General features: G+C 36.5%; 1 protein-coding gene across 9 annotated transcripts in view; it reads right to left on the bottom strand.

Moving 5' to 3' along the window:
- Window positions 1-6329: 6329 nt before the first annotated feature.
- The window catches only part of YTHDF3 (YTH N6-methyladenosine RNA binding protein F3), a 35370-nt gene continuing 22864 nt past the window's right edge, over window positions 6330-18835 (bottom strand). For 5 of the 9 annotated variants that reach the window (XM_069600104.1, XM_069600107.1, XM_069600105.1 and 2 more), the window contains one exon: window positions 6330-9424. In XM_069600104.1, coding sequence (XP_069456205.1) covers window positions 9401-9424 — 24 coding nt within the window. In that variant the 3' untranslated portion in view covers window positions 6330-9400. Of the gene's footprint in view, window positions 9425-14340; window positions 14498-18835 lie in introns of all 9 variants that reach the window. The other 4 variants (XM_069600100.1, XM_069600102.1, XM_069600099.1 and 1 more) reach the window with 1 other exon arrangement.

Here is an 18835-nt window from a genome sequence, read left to right as displayed (position 1 = left end):
ATCTATTTCTGCTTGATTGACTATGCCAAAGCCTTTGACTGTGTGGATCACAATAAACTGTGGAAAATTCTGAAAGAGATGGGAATACCAGACCACCTGACCTGCCTCTTGAGAAACCTATATGCAGGTCAGGAAACAACAGTTAGAACTGGGCATGGAACAACAGACTGGTTCCAAATAGGAAAAGGAGTCATCAAGGCTCTATATTGTCACCCTGCTTATTTAACTTCTATGCAGAGTACATCATGAGAAACGCTGGGCTGGAAGAAGCACAAGATGGAATCAAGATTGCCAGGAGAAATATCAATAACCTCAGATATGCAGATGACACCACTCTTTTGGCAGAAAGTGAAGAACCAAAGAGCCTCTTGATGAAAGTGAAGGAGAGCAAAAAAGTTGGCTTAAGGCTCAACATTCAGAAAACGAAGATCATGGCATCCGGTCCCATCACTTCATGGGAAATAGATGGGGAAACAGTGGAAAGAATGGCTGATTTTATTTTGGGGGGCTCCAAAATCACTGCAGATGGTGACTGCAGCCATGAAATTAAAAGACACTTACTCCTTGGAAGAAAAGTTATGACCAACCTAGACAGCATATTCAAAAGCAGAGACATTACTTTTCCGACTAAGGTCCGTCTAGTCAAGGCTATGGTTTTTCCTGTGGTCATGTATGGATGTGAGAGTTGGACTGTGAAGAAGGCTGAGCGCCGAAGAATTGATGTTTTTGAACTGTGGTGTTGGAGAAAACTCTTGAGAGCCCTTTGGACTGCAAGGAGATCCAGCCAGTCCATTCTGAAGATCAGCCCTGGGATTTCTTTGGAAGAAATGATGCTAAAGCTGAAACTCCAGTACTGTGGCCACCTCATGCGAAGAGTGGACTCATTAGAAGACTCTGATGCTGGGAGGGATTGGGGGCAGGAGAAGGGGGACAACAGAGGATGAGATGGCTGGATGGCATCACTGACTCGATGGACGTAAATCTGAGTGAACTCCAGGAGTTGGTGATGGACAGGGAGGCCTGGCATGCTGCGATTCATGGGGTCAGAAAGAGTCAGACACGATTGAGTGACCGAACTGAACTGATTGATCTACACCTCATTAGAGAAATAACTTTTATCAAGTTATTTCCAAAGCAGTCAATTTAGTTTTCAAACCAACAACTCTCTTTCAGTCACATTTTATCAGTTTACATATTTAAATGTCATAATAAAAGAAATAAGTACAACTGGAATAAGCAAGCTTAGAAAAAACCACAAATGATATTGATAAGCATATGTACAAGGGCAAACTAGAAAACAGCTCTGAGATGCAAGTATTAACTGTGATCTAACAAAATCAGTTACTGCTGATAGCCCAAGAAGAATAAGTTTAATATACTAGAGATGATAGCTTTAATATTAGCATGGAACAATATTATGATAAAGCTTTAATTTGTAAACTTTTTACGTCAAGATATAATCTTGAATATGTACTAGAGTAGCTAGAACTACTATGTGTCAAATACCTCTTCCTTCTAAAGCTGTACAATGTTACTAATGCCATACTGAGGTAATACATCCACATTAGTGTTTCCATTTTGAATTGTTACTAAATAGTCATTGTGAAGCTCTTATAATTCACTAACATACTTAAGTGGCATGGATATCAAGCGGCATTTGTAACAGGCAAAGCATACATTTTTTTTCTTTTTTTTTTTTTTTAGTATTTATTTATTGCCTGCATCGCAAGAGACACAAGAGATGCGAGTTCAATACCTGGGTCACTAAGATCCTGGAGAAGGAAATGCATCCACTCCAGTATTCTTGCCTGAAAAACTTCATGGACAGAGGAGCCTGGAGGCTGCAGTCCAGTGAATTGCAGAGTTGGATATGACTGAGTGACTAAGCACACACATGTACTTAGCAGTGCCAGGTCTTAGTTACAGCAAAATTTCTTGATCTAATTTTCATCTTTGGCTTTATTTTCTTATATTGCTTATAGATATTCTTGTCATTCCCCCATTTGCTCTCCTTTTAGTCTAATTTCCCTTTGGTTTTGCTGTCTGCTCTGCTCTGGCAGGATTAACTAGCTGTATTGTTGCAGTTTACTTACTTTGAGAAACAATGGCTGACAGTCACTGAAAACCCAAAATTGCAAAAAACAAAGATAAATAATAATTTAACTAAGCTTTAGACAGGCAGTGCCTGTTCTCAGGATCTCAATCATATAACACTATGAACTGAAAATAATCAAACTTTCTACTGCATCTGAGCAGTGAACATTATCCTAAGAAATGTCCAGTGGTAATCAATAAATCCTAAATTTTCCATACAAAACAAAAGAGCAAGTTTTAAAGTCTTGCCACAGACCCAGGGGTTGTGCTCACCTCTTTATTTAATCCTTCTGAAATAGGCTCCATTCTCACTCCTTTTGGGGCTTCCCTGATAGCTCAGACAGTAAAGAATCTGCCTGCAATGCGGGAGACTTGGGTTCTATCCCTGAGTCCCTGGAGAAGGAAATGGCTACCTATCTACTTCAGTATTCTTACCTAGAGAATTCCATGGACAGAGGAGCCTGGCGGGCTACAGTTCATGGGGTCGCAAAGAGTCAGACACGATTGAGTGACTAATACTCAGCTCTTTATTTTTTTAACTGATGAGGAAATCTAGGCTCGGAGCCTAGTGCACCCAGATTCCAGTACAGGTTTATCGGCCTCCAAAGTGTTTGCTCTTGGCGAGAATATTATGCAGCAGACTCAGAAATATTTCAAAACCATTCCATCAAAAAGGATACTGAACTATTTAAATCACCTTCTTTAAAAGGAGTGCATCATTCTAACCATAATATTCTGTTGTTAACTCCTACCTCTGGCTTTTCAATCCAGGCAAATTTGAATGACTATCTGTTCTTATACGTAAGACCAAGATAAATCAGCCACCATCTAAATTTGCCCTATTAATACACCTTCAATCCCTTTATTAAGACCTCTGCGCCCTTATACACACAATTAGAATCCATTCAGGGAGGAGGTACGAATCTCTATTAGAATTCCTCCAAAATATAACCGTCGAGAAATGAGGAAAGAAAAAGAGGGAGGGGAGGATAGCTCTAAAGACATAAAAGGAGAGTAGCGCTGACATATATACACGGTCATGTGTGAAATACACGGGGAAGCTGCCGTATAGCACAAGGAGCTCAGCCGGGTGCTCTGCGATGACCTAGAGTGGGGTGGCAGGGTCAAGATGGAGGGGATATATGTATACTTATGGCTGATTCACGTTTTTGTATGGTAGAAACCAACATAACATTGTAAAGCAATTATCCTCCAATTAAAAAAAGTAAAAAGGACACACGAGCCTGCCAGGATGAGCCTAGGTGGTAGTAAGATTCCTGTATTCTTCTTTATAAACACAAGGATGAAAGAAGAGTGCAACTGTCTACTCAAGTATGGACTGTGACTTCCTTCCAAAGCCCAGTGTGGAAAGGAGGGACAAAGAGTGACTTGAGCAATCTGACACTACCACAGCCAAGTGGTCAAAGTCAAATCAACAGGCGTATGTCGGTGGTGTGTGTCCTTGACATGATGTGGGAGAAATGGCAGCTTTACCCACGTGTGGTCTTCCTCCCCAAAACTGGTAACCCCAGTCTAATCATAAGAAAGATGTAAGTTCCAAAGAACTTTACAAAATATTTGACCAGTTCCTCTATCAAGGTCATCAAAACCCAGTGTGAGAAACCATCTTGGTCAAGAGGAATCTAAGGAGACATGACAACTGAAAGTAATGTGATATCTATCTTTGATGGCACCCTGAACCAGAATAAGGACATTTGGTAAAAACACACAAAAATCAGAAAAAAATAACAGATCAATACCAATCCATTGATTACAACATATGTACCAGACTAATGGCAGATGTTAACAAGAAAGGAAGCTGGGTGCAAAGCAGATGGAAACTCTCTGCATCGTTTTTCTCAGTTGTTCTGTGAAAAGTGAAAGTGAAAGTGAAGTTGCTCAGTCATGGCGACTCTTTGCGACCCCATGGACTGTAGCCTACCAGGCTCCTCCGTCCATGGGATTTTTCCAGGCAAGAATACTGGAGTGGGTTGCCATTTCCTTCTCCAGGAGATCTTCCTGACCCAGGGATTGAACCCAGGTCTCACTGTTGTAAAAAACAGTCTGTTTGAAAACAGAAAAGGATTAATGCAAAATGGCAGTAGAATAAAAAAAAATGGACAGGATTTCTTTAGGACACATATTCTCTTGCTTTATACAAACACTGTGGAAAAGATGACAGTTTCAATCACTAGACTTCAGGACTCACTGAAGGGCAGTAGTAGTTGTATTTTATCAGAGGCAATTAATCAAATATAATTTGAGGTTTTCCGCACCTATATTTTGAAATAAACAAAAGATAACTATCACAAATATTCCTGGTTTCCAGACTTACTTTTAAATGAACACTCATTGCCGGAGTAAGCTTAGAAAGTGATTTAAATCATAAAGTTGTAAAAATTCAGAACTGCAAAGAAGCTAAGATGCATTTTATGCCAACCTCCTGAACTACCAACTACACTGACAACAGTGATCTGTTCAGGGTCAGGGTCAGTCTACCGGTTAGAAGGAATCGTGTGCACTTCCTATTACAAGCCTCTACAAACAATATGAGAATTACTGTTTGTAATGCAGATAAACTTAAGGAGTATGTAAAATAATCATTATAACAAAGAGAAATAGATATTTAAAATTTAATACTAAGGGAAAAGGGACCATTGTGTAAAACATAGTTTATCTTTGGATACAATGTCTTGTCTTTCATTTTACAAAGCAGCTTCTATTTCAGTATTTTTTCTACATTAATAGGGTAAAATGTAGAGCAATTGCAACCTATCCATGAAATGGGTAAATTTCCTGAGGGGGAAAAAGAAAAGAGTAACTGTTTAAGTCTGACTTTCCAATTTCCAATTCTAAGATCCTCCTCCATACAATATTCTACTCTGGTTACAAACATGTCAGAAGTAGCCAAAGATGTTTCAGAATGACACTCCAGCAGCTAACCTCTGAGTGTGTTACATAAGGGGTATTCTTTGGAAGGGCCCAGGGTAGCAGGAAGGGATGTGGAAGCCCCACCCCACAGTGCTATGAAGTCTGAACTCACATGTTACTTGAACACTACATTTTATAACAACTTTTATTTACAAGTAGTTCCAATGTTGTACAAGTAACTCAAGTTATGGACTAGACACATTCTGAATTTAGTGCAATGTTTATAAATAAACTGTATTTAAACTGTCCTATCTGTGGGTGCTTTACAGGGGAGTTCTGCTCCTATTATTGCACCAAGAGTGATGGGGAAAGATTACATGTCAAGATTAGGAAATGACAAGTACTAGTGCCAGACAAGTACTAGTGCCAGTACTAGTCCATGACTAGTACTAGTCCAGACAATGACAAGTACTAGTGACTCTTGAGTCCACTCTTGAGTCAGCCTAATTGTGCAGTACACTCCTATTTACTACTAAAAAAAGTCCATGTACAAGTGGACCCATGTAGTTCAAACCTGTGTTGTTCACAGGTCAACTGTTCTAAGAAAGCAAACAACTTAGGTCCCTTAACTTCTAACTGCAAGATTATTTTAGTTCCTAGGCTAGAATTACTGAATCTAATGTCACAAAGATAAAGCCAAGCCAGTAAGAGTCCCAGCCAGAAGCAAGGAGCCTCAAATATAAGCTGCTGAAGTGAGGCAAACCTTCTCTTTAGGAAATGAACAGTAAGAAGGTGGCTTCCAGTGATGCCACAGTGTGGACACCTGGGGTGTCTGTGAAACAATGTCCTGATCACAGGCTGTGTTGTATGCAGCACAAAACTAAACTTTGGTTTCCCTCATCTGATCAAGTGCTTTACAGAGCCCAGCAATGATTACCAACACACCATTCAGAGTCCCCACCCCCCTACCTCCATAAACTGTAATCAGCCCAAAGGATAATGTACACACTATTAAAAAGCATTCCCTGGTCCCAAGAATGGGAGATTATGGTCATTAGACAGCTGGTGCCAAGACTTCCTCCCATTAAATAAGCCTCTTTCTCTTTTGCTCTAAGTTTAGTAATAATGGTATGTAGTTCAATAAGCGCAATGGAGTGGATAAAGATTAGGATAAACTGTTAGCCTTCCTCCTCTCTTTAATTCCCCTACTTAATTTCAAATGGCCAACTAAATCGAGTGATATAATCTACTTGTACTTGAGAAATATGTCAATCAGGAAATTCATAACAGAGTTGGCAAAAACGTTAAAATTTTCCTGGAAGGCAATGCATATTTATAAAGATAAAATGGAAAGAACACAGATGTGAGTGAACAATTTTTATTGAAACCCTCAAAGATTAAGAGGACCAAATGGTGAGTTTGGGTACCATAACAGAAAATCTCACCTAACTGTACCATCATTCACAGGAATGAACAAACCCAAACACGACAAAATTCAAATTCTCATGTAATTGCTACAAGTGAATGTAAATGAACTAATCATTTTATCATAACCTTTCTTTAATTATATGAAAAAGAAGGGAATTTACATGGCATAACAAAAGATATGCAAAACTTCATGAAACACAATTCTCTTAAATTTCTCAAACTTATGTTTATAGGATGCAGAATGCACTTGAAATGATTAAATGACTTAAGCTGATTCTTTTTTTTTTTTATTGCAAACTGTTTTAACATCAGCTTTAACCCCCATGCATGGTATTCAAAAAGAACACAGCTTCAGAATTAAAAAGATCACTTAAGTTAAAACGAGGACTGAACTCAGGAAAAGGCTGGGGTTTCTTCTGAAAGGAATCTTCAAGTACCAATATGTATAGAGAAAGAATACTAATTTTGGTTACATTTTCCCCCTTACTGTTAAATATACAAACTATATAATACCTTTCAAAATAAAACACCCATATAAGATAAACTTTAATTAAGAAACATTCAAATCAGATCTTGGAAAAACATTAGGCAAGGAGTTTACTGGGCCAGTAATGTCTCAATCTGTGATTGCTCAAAACACGGGGTCAGTCTCCTGTTGAAGAGCCCAATTTCTCACCCTTCTGGGTCCCAGGAGTTAAGAAACCTCCCATTCCTTGTGCTAATGAGACAACCTGCGATCCTTTCACTTAAGAGGAAAAATATTCTGCTGCACGTTGACAGACCAAGAAGGGAGAGAAAGTAGGTACTCTGAAGAAAACTTAAATGAGGGGGAAAAAAAATTCACCGATTGAAAAGTTTTGTTTTTCCCAAAGGAATGCTGCACCCATTTCACTTAATATTAGATATCCAGGTTAAAGGCACTGGGAGGAACTCCTCACCACGAGTAGAATTACAGGTGACACTTCTGAGTCTGCTATTGCAATCAGCCTGCCTGTTGAGTGTTCTGTGACGTTTCTTACACAGAAACCTACTGTAAATTAAACAAGTTTCGATCTGTGAATAATGTAACAACTAGTTTTATAAAAAATATTCAGAGTTGCTAATAAAGCACCAAGAAAAAGAGCAGCTCAGAGGACTCAGAGCCTTTCTACAGGTCACTCCTGCACAGTTTTCTCCCACAGGACCTTCAGAGTGACAATGGTCTTCTCTGACCCGTCCCACCTATATAACCCAAGGGACGTGGAAGGCTGCTGCGGGGACTACACCCAAACGCCAACTTTCATTATAAATAGTTAAGAGATATCTTACAAGATTTCATGGCTTACTCTGAAAAAGGTAAAACAGGTGCAATTTTCCTTTAAGAAAGTCTTGATTTTTGTAATACACTATTAATATTTTGATGTTCCCTTCAGTAAACACTGATAACTATGCTGGGACTACCAAAGCACTGTGAAGTCACTACAATTTATCTACAAATACTGTATTTTTTTTCACCTGAATACAGTATTTGTACATTTTAAGAAAATATTGTACAAAAAAAAAATCATATAAATGAAAGCCTCAAAGAAATATGTCATTAAATTTTTGAGTTGAAGTGACCAAAGACCATAGTAATGAAAACATTTCTAAACATGATGTAAACATAAGTGGAGTAATGCAAAACATCAAGGTATTCAAACCTACTATATTGCTATTACCATCCTTAATGTATCTTTCTACATAGCTTTCTCCTTTTGGAACCGTAATATAAGGGGCAGTACATTATTTCATAACCATATGCCATCAAATCAGGTAATACAGATGCTTGACACGTTTAATTATACAAAATCAATTTGTTTCAAGATACAAAATTAACGTTGATATGTCATTAATGAAAAAAATAAGATGTTAAAAAGATAACTATAAGAATACCCAGATATATGCTGTATTCCCATTTATATAGATCTGATCAATAAAACATCAACACATTCACTTAGATACTGATTTAATCCATGGATCAAGGCCATATTTTCAAATATTTTAAGGATGCCAGGACACCGCAAAAGCCGGAGAAAGGAGTTGAGGAACAATATATGCTTGCTAAACAAGAACTATGTTTATTTAGCTAGTGAATACCTAGAGTAATAAATTTTTACTTCATGATAGCAATCAGGCTCGCAAACACCCAGAAATAGGAATTAAGGGTTTTAAATGTAGTTATAAAGGTCATAAAAAGTCTGATTAGACTGAGGTACATTACTCAAAATTTTGAGATTCATTAAGTGGTAGCAAACAAAATAATTCCTCAGACAAATGCACATTTTTCAGTATACATATTATTGGGGGAAGGAGGGGAGAAGAATGTGCATTAACTGGTGAGACCCACCAAGCTGCATATCAATATTCTGTTACACCAAACAGTTTGAAGACAAGGGAAATGTTCTAATATAATCTCAGATTATGTTTCATTTGGCTAAAATAGAGCTTAAGGTTGCTTTGCCATATTAAAAGTTTACTACAATAATTTTCACATAAACATTTAGACTTGAACTCCAGGACTAAGTATGGCATGATTCTTTTGCTTTTAATCTGTCAAATAGCTAAAAATTGACAATTTAAAAACTACAACAAAGAAAAAGTTGAAGCAGTGTGACTCTTACATCATTGAACCACTTCTAATGGTTAACTGTTAGTATTTAACAAATTCAAAGAGTTAATGAATCCTTGCATTCATTCAGTCTTCTGTGCCTTAGCTAGGATGCATAATTACAAAAGACAGCAGATACTGGTAAAAGCTTCAGGACAGAAAGTGCTTGACGGAGTTACAGTTCTCAAGTGTGTTTGGTGAGAGTATAAGGGCAGACGCGCTGATGAAAACCATTACAAGAAGAGTCAATTCTGTGTTGTTAGAGTTCAAAGATGTCACCTTAAGCAGAAAAAAGCTTTAATAACGTCTTCTTTGACTTATTAGGCATTTCCAGAGTCTACATCATTAGTGTTGTAATTCTAACAGGATATCTTCATAGGGTTATTGTTTGTTTCTATTTCTCTCCTGAAAGAAAAACACAAAGACCTTTAAGGAAACATCATCATTGTTTAGGGATTTAAATTAGATGCACATAGAAAGTAAACCACGTCCATAAAGAAGTTCTTCAAATACTAATTCAAATAGTTAGGTAAAAACGATTCACTATTACCTACACACACCACAGTGGGAGTACCACAAGCCATTTTAAAATAAACAATTCCAAACACAAAGACCCAGTTCAAGAGATTATAGGTCCCTTCCACAGCCCTATCTTCCCACAGAATTTTGTTTACGTGGGACTACTACAATAAATGTATTTCTAGCCCCTTCCATGAGTTCTTGATGGTTAAGTATCAAACAGACTGTAAGTCCTGTGAAGCAATCAGAACTACTGGCTGAGGCAGGGTCAGGAGGAAAGGAAGAGGTGTGTTAAAGCTGCATTCAATTAAGCTTTCTGTGTTAATTTCTCCGTATCATACTCTCACATTCAGCATAATTCTTCATTTGAATAAATACTAATACTTATTACTAATAATTCCTTTTAAGAAAGCAGAAATCCCCTGAACAAAAGTTAAACTGAGTGATGTTTTCATGATGGTTATTAATCAAATATCCACCTGCAATACTTATCTTTGAGCCTGCAATTCTAACAAGTTCACAGTGATCCTAATGCTTCCAGTCCAAGGATCACAGCTTGAAAGCCACTTGTGTCTAATACATTCTAAGACTCTATTTTTGGTTTCACTACTCCTTTTTCATGAGTAATACAGATTCCATAATAAATATGTGCATACTTTGAAAATGGTAAACTTAATGTCCCATCCTCTGTGACATCAGGAAATTATTTAAAATTTTAAAGACAACCTAAAGTTCTTTGTTACTAAAGCCCTTCCTTCTTCATTTGTATATATTTCTACAACTTGAATGACAGTATTCAACACAGGAAGTTTAACAAATAAATGTCCTACTATACAAATAACCACAAATAAACTATTTTATGCACCCATAAGCATCAGTGGGATATTATGAAATTAAAGAATAAAACAAAAATGAAAACAGACACAAAACAAGCTAATTTCCAAAAGGATAAACAAAAACAAAAATCCAACAGCATAAAGGAAAAAGAGACCCCCCAAAATTAGAAAAAAGTAATAATAATTTGGAACCAGGAAGTTACAGCCTGATTTTACAAGATACCTAAAGCTTTAAAACAATAAAAAATCAGCCTAAACATAAAGGAAATTTATTTCTCAGCTGAAGGAAAACAGATTTGCACGCAAAATGGTGAAGCCTGCTATAATCAGCTGGATTATAAAACACAGGAGGTAACGAATGGCTCACTGTTCACTCTTCCCCATGAAATGATTAATGAGAAAGCACAAATATAAAGTGGCAGAAATACACATTTAAATCAAGCCATCAAAACATGTAGGTTCAACAGAAACACAAAAGAGCTCAAATTTGTATTAAAAAATGATTTATAGGAAATTAACCTTAAACATAAGGAGACAGAAAAGTTAAAAATAGTGAAAAACAAGCCAGATAAAGACTGAGTCAATCAACTGTATATACTTGATTGATATATACAGTTATATAGTGGACATATATGTGTATATATATAGTGGATTCTAAAGGCAAAAACCATTGTTAAACAATCACATATTGAGTGAAAAACATTTTATAATTACAGCAGTATTAAAAAAAATACAACTTTACATATATTAAAAGTTGTCAGAATTACAAAGAAAATCTGACAGGTTCTTAATTATAGTAGAATTAAACACATTTCTCTCAGTAATTGATAAAGAAGACAAATTGGTGAAAATAAAGGCTGAATATACAGAAAACAGAAAACTGAGCTAAATAATTATGGCAGGGTACACAATGAACAATTACAAAAAGGAACTATATGTTAGACCAGAAAATGAAAATAAATACCAAGGAATCAGTATCATACAGATCACATTTTCTGACATCAATTTTAACAGGTAACATTTTAACAGGTAAAAACATTAATTTTAACATGGCAAACAGGTAACAACAACGACGAAATCTTTCCACACTGGAAATTCTCTTCTAAAAGTCTCCCAAAGACCATAACAAAAATTCCAAAGTTTTAACACCAGTGCAATATACTAAATCTAAGCCTTGAATAGCGCTTAGAAATTTACAAGTGTTGATCTGAAAACATATATATTTTTCAGTTGAAAAATGAGCTCATCATCCACTCAGTATGTTAGGAAACGAGCAGCAGCTAAGTCCCCCAAAATAGAATATAAGACCCAGGAGGACAATTTAACAGAAAACAAAAAGCAAAGACAGCACAAGAAAACAAAAATAAAAACTGATGTTGGGGGGAAGGGGTAAAAGAAGCTAACAATTAAAAAATCTCTAAAAAGACTCATTTAAAAAAGAGAAAGCATAAATAATATGAAGACTGATATAGCTAAAAAATATTTAAAACACTATTAACACCAATATGAGGCTTCCCTGGTGGCTCAGACAGTAAAGTATCTGCATGTGATATGGGAGACTCCGGCTCAGTTCCTGGATGGGAAAGATCCCCTGGAGAAGGGCATGGCTACCCACTCTAGTATTCTTGCCTGGAGAAGCTCATGGACAGAGGACCCTGGAAGGCTACAGTCCATAGGGTCACAAATGCCAATGTGCCAAAAATGTCTGAGAAAATACCAACAACTTGCTAAAAACATAATTTATTAAATACAACATGACAAAACAAACTCAACAGTAAAAAGAAAACTTGAAGAGACTTATAAAAACTGAAGAACCTTAACCGACAATTAAAAATCTATCCCAAACTAAAAACTACCAGATTCACGGTTCCATAAATGCATTTGATTAATTATCCCAGAATTAGAGATAAGGAAAAGAGAGAATATTTCTTGATGTATTTTGAGGTTAGTAATACTTTGATACTAACTTCAGAAAAGTATGAGAAAACTGAATCCAGTCTCACTTGTCCCAAAAGGATCTCTTATGGGCTGTTCTGATGATAACAGAGTGTGGAGAGGAGCACAGGTAGGTGCAGGAAGGCAGTAAGGACAGCACGATAATCCTCCAGCATGGCAACGATAATAACGAAGGGTGCAGGACTAGTGAGAAGTGCTTGATTTAGGATATATTCTGAAAACAGAGCCAACAAGACTGACCAACAGACTGGTTAGATATGGAGTGTGAAAGAGAAATATCAAATTATTCTGGAAGGACAATGGCCCTCTACAAAGGGGGAGCAGGTCTGGGGCAGGCAAAGAAACAGAAGCCATACTGGATTTAAGATGCTTATGAAACAACTAAGTGAAGATGTTACACAGGCAATTAGATACATGAGTCTAGAGAAAGAAGGAAAGGTGCAGTGTGAGTATACAAATTTCCAAGTCCTCAGCATGGTAAAACATCCTTCAACAAAATTCAATTCCTCCTGAAGTCAAAAGGTCATCAACACCTCTGCTTTAGGCAAAACCCCTCAAGTACCCCACATTTATATCATAAGATTTAGAACAGTGCTTGATACTGTCAGTATTAAACATTTGAATATGAGAAATCTCTGGATATGCTATTAGTAACAGACCACTAAAAACATGAGACTAAGAATTAATGAGCTATCTATCAGTGATATAACTTTTAGTGTTGTTTTAAAACCAGGTACATATGACACAGCTGAGGTCATAATTACATGCCCCAGTGAGTTGTACGAAGTAACACAGGGGGATAGGAAACCTGAATTACACAAAGGAGCCAAGGCCGAGAAGCCCTGAGAAAGGATGAAACCTCTAGTGCTGTTTCAGCAGACAGCACTTCAGACATCTTTAGGATACAAACTTTCCAAAGTGGTTCACAGAACTCAATTTTTACTTTTAGTAACGACTGACAATTCAAAAATAAAACAACAGCCTGCAGAAAAATCCCTCCTCCCTCTCTTCCCCACGAATAGAGGGCTAGGTCTCAACCAAGCAGATGCAGATATCTGACGACTTCTTCCCCACCCAGATTTTAGCAAAGGTACCGGATATCGCAAGACCAACACCTAGAATTCAGCCTGTGAAGATGAACTCTGGGAGGAAGTTTACTCGCCAGCCCATGTCTTTTTGACACAGCTTAACAGATGAGCTAAGAACTCCCCTACCCTTAAGGGCAGGAGAGAGCTGAAAACAAAAATTTTCTTCAGTGTCCTCAGAGGGGTCATCACCTAAACATTACAGGTAAATGACTTAATTCCTTTTCATTATCTTTAGGTTTAAATAATACTATATAAGTAATAAACTTTAAGAAAAAAGCATAAAAATTAAAAAGAAATAAAATGGTCTCTACTGGCAGATGGTATGACTGTTAGGCAGGAATAACTACTAGAATTAATATGTGAATTTAGCAAGGTCACACAATATAAGACACCTCTATAAGCTTGTAGCAAAAAACTGGGAAGACTGAAAATACAAATTATAATGGCAGAAAAAAATATAAAATACTTAGCAAAACAATTCTGTAAGAGTCATGAAGTTTTCAACAGCGAAAACTACAAAATTTTACTGTTATATTTGTCTTTCCCCAAAACTCTTAAGTTCTACAAAGCAAGGGCTATTTACCTTAAGTGGTTTACTGGTAAACCTTTAATAATATTTATCTGTTGAATGAATAAGGTAACAGTTAAGAAAAGAACACATAGGGTCTAAATATATGGTGATAAAGGATGACTAGCGGAAGATACACGCTAGTGTTCTGGTGCCGGGAGGGGTGCAGGGGGAACTTATGTGGGACCCAGTAACAAGTTCTTAAAAACACACAGAGGAATCAATATGCAACCCTATTTTGGAATGAGGTTTTAGACTATGATAAAATGAAAATAATAAACTTATTATCCTCTAGACTGTCATTCATAAGGGAAACTGTTCACGTGTAGCTTTTTTACATCCTAGGTCTTTTACTTTATGTGCTGCAGGGAGGTGGTTCCAATAGCCCCGTGGATATCAAAATCCAAGGTCGCTCAAGGCCCTCACAGTAGCTGGCCCTCTGTATCCATGGGTTCCATATTGACAGGTTCTTATCTGTGGACATGGAGGGTTGACTGTAATCATGCATTTGCTGCTGAAGAAAAAGAAACAGTTGAAATACCATTCACTTTAAGGATGACTGTTCACACCATAACAGATATGAGTTATTTACCAAGCTCAGAATAGAGTATTACTACAATAAAAACAGAATCATCTTGACTATTCAGAAAACCACTCAATGTCTTAACATAGAATTACTCACTTAAACATGCAATTAAGTTTATTCTATCAAGTGTGATATATCCTGGGCCAAAACCTATCTTCCAGAGAAATCTTTTACAGTGAGGATCAAATGAAAAGCAGGATTTTATACACTGAGTTTGCTTCTGTTCACCATAATGAACTCACTAAACAGACAACTTCAACCATACAACAGTTAACAACTATAATCTGACAATGAGAAAGCATTAAATTAAATGTTCCACTTGAGAAAAAGAAGTATAAGAACTGTCAGGAAAATGTTTACTGTTGACAAAGATATACCTACTGCTCAAGTAATTTCTTCTGTATCAACACAAACTTGATTACTCTGAGACAGACCTAACATCATCTCATCTCAGAATCAAAATTGCTCCAACTGTGAAAAAACTTCTATCAGGGACTAAAACTTACTCTTTGGAAATACTCAACAATATAAAATAGCATAAATGACTAAAATATACAAGACTGTTCTGGAAATCAAAACTATTTAATAGGGATTTTATTACAATTATGTCTTGCTTCTTTCAGTTTAAGCTGCAGGGCTTCATCTCTTTCCAAGGAAAGAGTATCATATTTTAGAAGTGCACCCCAAAGTTACCGGTACTCAAATACACTAATTATTCTTATATGGAATTTAAAAAGCTATTAAACTAAAAATCTCACCTCTGTCTGTTTACTGATCAATAAGGACTTATAAGAATGAAAGAATATAGAAGAAGTTAAATGATGCAGTCATTATAACAAAGTAAAATTTCAGTAAAACATTACCTAAATAGTTAAGATGGCTATGTAGACTCAAATTTATACTGGGCAAATATACTCCAGACATCAGCAGTTTGTTTTTTTCTTTATTTTGTAATCACACTGGCTTTATCGTTAGAAGTAACACACACAATTGCAAATTAAAGAAAGTAATGCTCCCCTACCCTCCTCAAGTCCTTTCTATTTTAACTTCCTCTGACATAACTGTAACTAGCATACTAATACATACATTCTTGATTTGCCAGTTCAGACACTATTGGTGGTTTACTTGCTAAGTCATATCTGACTCTTGTGACCCCATAGACTGTAGCTTGCCAGGCTCCTCTGTCCATGGGATTCCCTAGGCAAGAATAGTGGAGTGGGTTGCCATTTCCTTCTCCAGGGGATCTTCCTGACCCAGGAATTGAAGCCAGGTCGCCTGCACGGCAGGCAGATTCTTTACTGACTGGGCTATGAAGGAAGTGCTCCCACTGTATATGATGAGCAATTTATTACAGTGAATGCTATATTCTCTTCTTCTCTACAACAGAGCTCACTCTATTTTAGTTCCAGTGACCATCCTTGACTTTGCCTACTATAGGCCAAGCATTAGGTGCTAAGGATTCCGCAAAGAATCCTAGAATCATAGAGCAACGCCAACCAAGAGTGCTCACGGCATCCCAACCAAGGGCTCATGTCTCTGTCAGGCTTCAAAGACCATGATGCCATTTAACAGAGCAGGCAGATGCTTACAGCCCTGAGATTCACTCTGTACAATGAGGACTGTCTGACTCAAAACCCATAGTCTCTACAGAGGGATATTTGTTCTAATGTAACCAGCTAGCGGCTGTCATTCTTCTTGAATTCCTTTTTCATTCTGCTGAAATACCTCTTCAAGTTTTTCAAGGATATGTAGCTAAGGTCTTGTACACCTAAAAATTTCATTTTGCACTCATCCCTCACTGATATAATTTAACACTCATCTTCAAGAGCCTGATTTTATGCCCCATTCCTCTACACAACAAAATCAGAATTCGTGTGTGTGTCCAGAGTTGTAGATGAAAGAATTTTGATAGCAGTCTGACTCTCCTTCCTTTGTAGCTTATAGGTAGAAAGCACATAACCTGTCTTTTCTTCAGAAAGCTTGTCTCTTTACCTCTTTTTCTTTTAAAATTTTAAATAATCCTGCTAGTTCCTCAGTGAGCCCATTCATTCTGGAAAGTTCTCTTTAATCATTCTGCCCTCTGATTGCTTTTTTCCTTTAGAGGCAGTAGATCTCCTTTCTACCATGTCTTCCACTCCTTGTATTTTTCATCACTGTTGTTCCACATTTGGAAATTTCTTTGATTTAAAATTTCAGAACTAAAACATTAACACTGTATTAATCCACTTGCTTAAGAAGACTTTAAAAAAAATTTTTGATAGTGTTTTTCATTTCCAAGAACATTTTCTGGTTTTCTTCGTTTTACGTATGAATATTAACAACTCAACTTTTGTTTTATAAATTACTTTCTGCTCTCTGAATTACCTGTTTCTTTTAGAGGACCCGTCTTGCCTTTTTTTTTGTTTGTCAAGCTTGATTTTAATCAAATATATCAAAAGTGTGTGTTCACATCTAAGAATGAAGAACTATACAAATACTACAATGACACTTAGCTTTAAGCTTCACAACTACCCTTTCACTATAAAAGAGAAAACCTGGCTCTCCAAGTTTTATATAACCAGAACTTTCCAAGTTTTATATAACCCAACAGGCTATGTGTGATTGGCTCCTCCATAGGGTGCTGTGCTGGCAAAGAAAGGTGGGGAATTCCTCCACTGCCAAAATAACCAGAAGGGGAAGAAAAAAATTAGCCAATAAAAAAAAAACCTCTAGCAATGACAAGATGAAATTAGTTCTTTACACTTCTTGTCTGTTACTGCAAGTCGGCTCAACAACTTAAAGAAAAACATAAACACAGTAAGAAAAGAAAGGAAATTACAGTAACCACAAAACTCAATGTAAAATTTTAAATTACAAAAGTCCTATTAGAAAGTACAGGAAAACCTGCCCCTGAGACCCAAGATCACAAGACCCCAGCTGCGGGCTTAAGATAAACTAAGGAGGGTTGGCTGTAAAGGTTGATCACTGGTTTCTCTCTAAAGCCAGTCACTTTCCTTCTTTTAACAAATCTTTCTCTGCCTGAAAAAAAGAAAAGGAAAGAAAGAAAGTACAGGAAAAAAGTTTCTCAAACTTGGAGAAGGCAAAGACTTGAAGTCATGTTAGCATAAATGTTCTAAAATAGTTCTTGTTATTCAAAACTGCTTGGGTTGTTCCAATCTTAACCTAGATCCTATACTACCAAAAAAAAAAAAAAGAGCGCTAAAAAAACGCCAAAACACTTAAAATGACACTGTGGACCAACTGAAAGAATATCATGGTTACTAAGAGAATAACTTTATTCTTAGAAAATATACACGATACATTTTTAGGGTAAAGATCCATGATGTATGAAATGTACTCTCAAAAAGCCCATATCAGGCAAGCATTTTTCCTGCTGATGACATTTAGGTTGTTTCCTGCTATTTACTACTGTCAACTACACTCCTAAGAACATTCTTGTATGTATCTGGGGTATGTGGGAAGTTTTTCTTAGGTACATATCCTGGAGAACTGCTGAACTGTAAGGTACTGAAATGTTCAGCTTTGTTAAGAAACTGCAAAACTACCTGCCCCAACTACCTGCTATATCAATTTAATACTCCTATCTGCAAACACATAAGACATTTTGTTGGTATACATTCCCTCCAATACTTGCTATTATCAAGTTTCTTGATTTTGCCAAATGAATACATATAAAATATTTTCTCATTATAGTCTTGAATTAACTCTTAATTCATTTCCTGAATTAAGACTGAATATATTTTTATACTTATTAGTCTTACTTGTTTCCTCTCTCATAAAAGGACTATCCTATCTTTTGCCCATTTCTGTATGGGACTATTTTTTTCTTAAACTAATTCACAGGAGTTCTTTATATATAACTGTCTTTGGTCAGTTATGTTAAATTCCTACCAGTTTCTAGCATGCCTTTTTACTTCCTTTAAAGTATTACTTTTACTTTAAGTACTTACTTAACTTTCTTTTGATGAACAGATTTTAATCCAGGCAAATTTTTCTCTTACAAATAGAAAGTCTTTTCTCTTACAAGTAGTTCCATTTCATGTCATTTAAGAAACCCTACTCTATCCAAGGTCATCTGAGGAAGTGTGACTTCCAGGGTATCAGAAGCTTTGAGGAATTTCAGCTGAATACAAGACAGAAGGTGTCATATAAAAGTGAATACTAGGATAATGACTTGCTGCTCCTTTTATTTAAAAAAGAAAAAAGGCATAACCAGTGAAGGAAATCCTAGCAAACACCACTGATTTGTCCTTTCTTATGGAG

The sequence above is a fragment of the Ovis canadensis genome, chromosome 9, assembly GCF_042477335.2.
Source record: "Ovis canadensis isolate MfBH-ARS-UI-01 breed Bighorn chromosome 9, ARS-UI_OviCan_v2, whole genome shotgun sequence".
Classification (NCBI taxonomy): domain Eukaryota; kingdom Metazoa; phylum Chordata; class Mammalia; order Artiodactyla; family Bovidae; genus Ovis; species Ovis canadensis.
This window is presented reverse-complemented; position numbering and strand designations above follow the sequence as displayed.